Source organism: Lipotes vexillifer, unplaced genomic scaffold, assembly GCF_000442215.2.
Source record: "Lipotes vexillifer unplaced genomic scaffold, Lipotes_vexillifer_v1.1 scaffold1696, whole genome shotgun sequence".
Classification (NCBI taxonomy): Eukaryota; Metazoa; Chordata; class Mammalia; order Artiodactyla; family Lipotidae; genus Lipotes; species Lipotes vexillifer.
The window spans coordinates 51,229-57,343 of NW_006788411.1; the positions used below are offsets into that span (position 1 = coordinate 51,229).

The window sequence follows — 6,115 nt, forward strand, 5'->3', positions numbered from 1 at the left end:
GATATGGCCCAATGCAGAAAGGAAAGCTCTCTGCACCTTTCCAACACTCTTAGCTGACCTCTCATTTCTCCTTTCCAGCAACCCAGAAAGGTGGGGATCTTGGTCCCCATGTGGCAAATGAGGAGACTTGGACACAGGAAGGAGACCGGAGGTCCCTAAACTTAGAAATTTCACATGTATCTGGAGGACCCACACTGGGTTGTCAACTCCTGCTAACACAAGATGCTATTGTCACCAACATTTCATAAAGAGAAGATCCTTTTAATACCAAAAAGGGGATAAAGGCCATAACTGCAGAATACAAGAACCTCCTTTAAGTTGAACAAACAGAGCTTTTTGTTTTCCTCCTTTCTCTCACATGTAGAAGCCCAGTGAATGGAAACTCTTCATGGACCAGCATCAGAAGCTGTGCTCCTGGCTCCCACCTGTCTTCCTCCACCTGCAGGCAAGTCACCTGCCAAGTCCTACCTATCCTAACTGCTGTGGCTTCTGGAGTCCTCCCAGGCCCCTCCACTTGTGCTGCTCCTGACCTCCTCCAAGCCCTTAGTTCCCTCTGGCCTGGATTCTGCAGGTGACAAACTGCTTAGAGCAAGGACAGTCACATCTTCTGGCCACAGGAGGCAGGGAAGGACCTTGCTCCCTCACAAGTGTGTGTTTTGTCCATTAAGTTTGAGCTGAATTCAAGACCCAAGCCTGGAGGCTCAGGTGACGCATTCTGGCTGAAAACTGGACCCCAATGCCATAGCCTCAGTCTCCCTCTCTCTCTCTCTCTCTCTGCTTTTCACCTATGAGGAGAGAGGGAAACTGCTTGGGAGAGGCAAGGGGCTGCCTTTTCCCTCTGATAATGAGAGCAGGGCAATAGGGAGATCCCCATGTAGTCTTCCCCAACCTATTCCCCTTCTCCTCACTCCAGAAGCAACTGCTCTCATGGATGTGTGGTGTTTCCAGTCCCTACTTTAAACTTCTAGGACAAATAGCTGTATCCAAAACAACACGGTATTGTTTTGTGTGTGGTTTTTCTAATTTACCTAAGTGGTGTCAAACTATACACAGTATTCCCTAACTTGCCTCTTCCACCATTGGTCATTGGCTTTTCTAGATGTGTCCATGTTAAAATATACAGCTTTTAGTTCATTTGTTTTTAACTGTGTGAATATATCATTGTTTATCCATTAGAAAGCAACTGAAGGCAGTGTGAGGAGTGGTAAAAGGAGAGTCAGACAGCTGTGGGTTCAACCGTAGCACCTACCCTTGCTTTGTATGTCTGGCAAAGGCCTTTCCCCTTTCTGGATTAGCCATGGGGATGCCGCCCACCCCCCGCCCCTACAAGGGATTTGTGTGGTTGGAATGAGGCAGTGTCAGAGAAAACGCCTAAAGCAACACCCAGCACACAGCAAGTTCATTACTAGCAGTTCCCTTTCCTTGCCCCTGTTGCTTAGCAGGGAGGGGCAATAGTAAAGGACTAGAATTAGTGTGATGGATTGCTTTCAAATATTTTCATTTTTTAAGAAGGTTCATCTCCTTCATAGAGTTAACAGGTTTAGCTATCCAATCCACAATCGTGCGAGAGCAACTCCAGCCCAGGACAGATGAGCAGCAGTTCTTACCCCTGCCCTTGCCAGCTGCCCTGCTTCTCCTTCAGACCTCTCCCCTCAAAGCACCTGCCCCTGCCCTTCCCTTGGCCCCAGGCTTGTGTTCAACTCCCAGAGCAGCTTCCCCGGGCCAGCAGGATGTTGGGGTAGGAACCCCGTGGCCTTGGGTCTAGGGAGTTCTGGTACAGATCACCCCTTGGAAGAGGCTGCTGCCGAGAACCGCGTGAAACTCTGACTTCCTCTGTGTAGCGCAGGTTCCCGACCACAAGCACCAAAGCAGAGGGGCAGGCAGCACACGGCCAGGCAGCCAGAGTACCAGCCCAGCCATGGTCCCCGAGGTAAGTGCCGCTGTCCAGCCAGGCCAGACCACAGCTCCAAGTGGAGAGCCTAGGACGCTAGGGGAACGTCAGGACTGGCCCACAAGCCAGGGCAACCAGAGGGTTGGGTGAATAGGTAGAGAATGCAGGGTTTGTGTAGAAGGAGCAGTCTGGACTGGGAATTGGGAAACCACCTTGGCCACTGACTTGTGAATGACCACAGGCGAGACCCCTCCCCTTTCTGGCTTTGGTGCCTCATCTGCGAAACGCATGAGGTTGAGGCTCACCCCTCACGGTCCCCAAGGCTCCCTTCAGCTCTGACTTGGAACTTTGATCTTCCATGCCAGACTGAACTGGCCCCTGGGAGGCCCTCAGCTATGGGGTGGTTTGCAGGGCAAGGGGGTAAGGAATGTTTCTAATAGAGCTTGCTGGGCAAGTCCCCAGCGGGTGGCAGGCTTCAGTGTAGGGGAGGGGAAGGACAGGGGCAGAAAGCATGTGTTTGGGGGCTGCAGTGATTTGTAGAGGGGCCCCATGGGGTGGGGGGCAGGAAGTTGGAGTCCCCAGACAAGGGCTGAGGAGGGAAGAGGAGGGCCAGTGACTGGGAGAGGGGACGGCGGATAGGCGCCAGGGGACGAAGGTGGTGGAACTAGGCGTGGCCAGGACACTGAGGACCATAAGCCATGAAGGAAGGGCAAGGAGAGAGGAGAGGGGGCCGGGAGGGCTGTGGGCACAAGATGGAAGCTCTCCCTCCAGTCCACAGTCCCTGGGCCGATGGGATGACCCAGAAGGGAGAGAGAGAAGCAGCCTTCAATAAGGGAAGTTACCAGCCCAGCACCCAGGCTGGGCACCTGGAGCTCAGAGGGCGTGGTTTCAGAAGAAAGGCAGGACAGTTACAGGGTACAGCCCAGGCCTCCGGGCCTGCCTTACAGAGGAGTTGCTTCGAAAAAGGCTCCTCAGACTAAATCTTGAAGGAGTGATGTTTTTTAATTGAAGTATAGTTGATTTACAATGTTTCAGGTGTACAGCAAAGTGATTCAGTTATGCTTACATATATATCTATTCTTTTTCAGATTCTTTTCCATTATAGATAACCTACAAGATATTGAATATAGTTCCCTGTGCCCTACAGTAGGCCCTTGATGTTTATCTATTTTACATGTCGTAGTGTGTATCTGTTAATCTCAAATTCCTAATCGAAGGAGTGACTTTTAAGGCCTTCACAGGCTCTGTGCCCTCCCTCCCTCCACAGATGAGTGAACGCCAAGAGTTCCAAGCCTCGGAGCTTGCCTTCCTCCTGGAAAACTCTTCCTATGACTACGGAGAAAACGAGAGTGACTCCTGCTGCGCCTCCCCACCCTGCCCGCAGGACTTCAGCCTCAACTTCGACCGGGCCTTCCTGCCCGTCCTCTACAGCCTCCTCTTCATGCTGGGGCTGCTGGGCAATGGCGCCGTGGCGGCCGTGCTGCTGAGCCAGCGGGCGGTCCTGAGCAGCACCGACACCTTCCTGCTGCACTTGGCCGTGGCTGATGCACTGCTGGTGCTGACGCTCCCGCTCTGGGCAGTGGACGCAGCCGTCGAGTGGGTCTTCGGCTCTGGCCTCTGCAAAGTGGCAGGTGCCCTCTTCAACATCAACTTCTACGCGGGGGCCCTCCTGCTGGCCTGCATCAGCTTCGATCGGTACCTGAGCATCGTGCACGCCACCCAGCTCTACCGCCGGGGTCCCGCAACCCGTGTGGCCATCACCTGTGTGGCGGTCTGGGGGCTCTGTCTGCTCTTTGCACTCCCGGACTTCATCTTCCTGTCCGCCCACCACGACAAGCGCCTCAACGCCACCCACTGCCAGTACAGTTTCCCGCAGGCGGGCCGCACAGCCCTGCGCGTTCTGCAGCTGGTCGCCGGTTTCCTGCTGCCGCTGCTGGTCATGGCCTATTGCTATGCCCGCATCCTGGCTGTGCTGCTGGTCTCCAGGAGCCAGCGGCGGCTCAGAGCCATGAGGCTGGTGGTGGTGGTGGTGGTGGCCTTTGCCCTCTGCTGGACCCCCTACCACCTGGTGGTGCTGGTGGACACCCTCATGGACCTGGGGGCCGTGGCCCGCAACTGTGGCCGAGAAAGCAGTGTGGACGTGGCCAAGTCGGTCACGTCGGGCATGGGCTACATGCACTGCTGCCTCAACCCTCTGCTCTATGCCTTTGTGGGTGTCAAGTTCCGAGAGCAGATGTGGATGCTACTCATGCGCCTCGGCTGCCCCAACCAGAGGGGCCACCAGTGGCAGCCTCCGGCTTCCCGCCGGGATTCATCCTGGTCTGAGACCACAGAGGCCTCCTACTCAGGCTTGTGAGGCTTGGGATGGGGGATCCCCCTTTCCCATGCTGCCCGACTCCCCCATTCCAGGCTCCTCCCTCGCTCACTCCCCAGACACACACTCCTTGGAGTCCCCGATGGCCCTGGTACTGCCGGGTCTCCCAGGGAGCCGCCCTCCTGGCTCTGGGGGCTGCCCCATCACTGCTCCTTAGCTGCACAGGCCCTTCTTACCTTGGCCGCTCGGAACCCCACCACCCTCCTAATTCAGTAACTAGGCCTCAGCCTTCCCCGTATGCAGGGAGCATGAGGCAAACAGCATAATGGCAGCTGCCTTGGCCGGGCCTCCTGTTCCGCAGTGACTATGGCTGTGGTTCCCGAGACCTCTGTGTTTGCTCACTTTGATTTTTATGTCTAAAACTCTGATTCAAACTTTTCAATAAACAAGCTAATCAGGACCAGGGTGTGTTAATGCATCATTGCAGCCAGCCCTGCCCAGGCTCTGGGGATGCATGCACTTCCCGCTTCTCCTTGTCTGGCCCTGGGTCTGTGCCAAACAATGCTGTCTCTGTCTGTCTCCCCTCCTCTCTGCCCTCCTGGGCACACCTGTCCCTCACAGGAAAGCACCCAGGGACATGGGTGCAGGGTAGGCAGTTAGCCAACCCGCTGGCTAGACACTGTCTAGGCATAATTTGGGGAAGGGGCCTTCAGACATAAATAAGACATAGTCCCTGCACTACAGAAGATTAGGCCAGCAAGGAAAATGTATAGGTGACAATACCAAGCAGTCTATGCCACGAGGCAAATGTGCAGCACATGTTCAGAGCACTGCAGCTGGAGCCATTTGGGAAGCCTTCTTGAAGACAGAGAAATGAGTAAGAACTTAAGGGGCAAGTAGTATTTCCAAGGGCAAAGAGAAGGAAAGATGGTATTTCCAGGCAGATGGGAGGGCAGCAGCAAAGGCGGGAAGGCTGGAAACAGCAATGCTTATTGGAGGAATGATAACTGGTCCCAACTGGCTGGAATTAAGGGTTCAGGTAGAGAAAGGGTGGAAAAGACTCATAGTTTGGGATCAGGTGAGGGTATCATAGGTTACAAGGCTGTAGTGGTTATTCATGTTAGAGGTGACGCAGGCTCTCACTAAGGAGATACAAGTGGGACTGGAGAAAAAGGAGATCGGATAACTTGGCAGTCATTAGCACATAGGCCACCTGGAGGCATGTGTGGGCTGCAGGGAGCATCTTCCCAAGGCTATAGCTGGGGTGGAAGTGAGTGGGGGAAGGGACCAGGGCTACTGAGGTAAGGCAGAGGGCTGGACCCTCCCTTTGCAGGGGTGGAACCGCTGCACTGTCAGTTCTCCCTAACGAAGTCACCAATGGGCCATGATCCAGTTTCACAGGCCAGCTGGGCTTTGCTAAGATTGCAGATGTGGCTGGAGGTGGGACTGGAGAAGAGGGACCCAAGGATTTAGCTGCAGGAGCACGTACCACCCTGTGCACATACCCGATCCCATCTAGACTTGTGCTTAGGCTTCAGTTTGTGGCCACTGAAAGAACACTCTCAGCATCTGCAAAATGAAGGAAGGATGGAAGGCAGATGACAGAATAACACATCCTGCCTATAAAAAAGTATCAGTGATGCTAGAGTAGTAAAGATGTTTGAGGCAGGCTGAATAACAAGTCCCCAAATGTCCACACTCTAATCCCTAGAACTTGTGAATATGTTAATATGTTACCTCATGTGGCAAAAGGGAATTGAGGTTGCTAATCAGCTGACTTTAAAATAAGATTTTCCTGGATTATCTGGGTGAGCCCAGTGTTATCACAAGCGTCCTTAAAAGTGAAAGAGGGGGCCTCCCTGGTGGCGCAGTGGTTGAGAGTCCGCCTGCCGATGCAGGGGATACGGGTT

General features: G+C 54.1%; 2 protein-coding genes across 2 annotated transcripts in view; one reads left to right on the forward strand and one right to left on the reverse strand.

Annotated features, from left to right (window-relative positions):
* Positions 1 to 1,862: 1,862 nt before the first annotated feature.
* Positions 1,863 to 4,428, forward strand: CXCR3 (C-X-C motif chemokine receptor 3). The gene is made up of 2 exons (XM_007461584.1): positions 1,863 to 1,930; positions 3,159 to 4,428. Exons 1-2 carry the CDS (start codon positions 1,919 to 1,921, stop codon positions 4,245 to 4,247), a joined length of 1,101 nt encoding a protein of 366 aa, XP_007461646.1. The 5' UTR covers positions 1,863 to 1,918; the 3' UTR covers positions 4,248 to 4,428.
* An 851-nt stretch (positions 4,429 to 5,279) lies between these two features.
* Positions 5,280 to 6,115, reverse strand: part of GCNA (germ cell nuclear acidic peptidase) — a 28,699-nt gene continuing 27,863 nt past the window's right edge. Inside the window, exon 11 of the mRNA XM_007461587.1 lies at positions 5,280 to 5,367. Coding sequence (XP_007461649.1) covers positions 5,280 to 5,367 — 88 coding nt within the window. The remainder of the gene's footprint in view (positions 5,368 to 6,115) is intronic.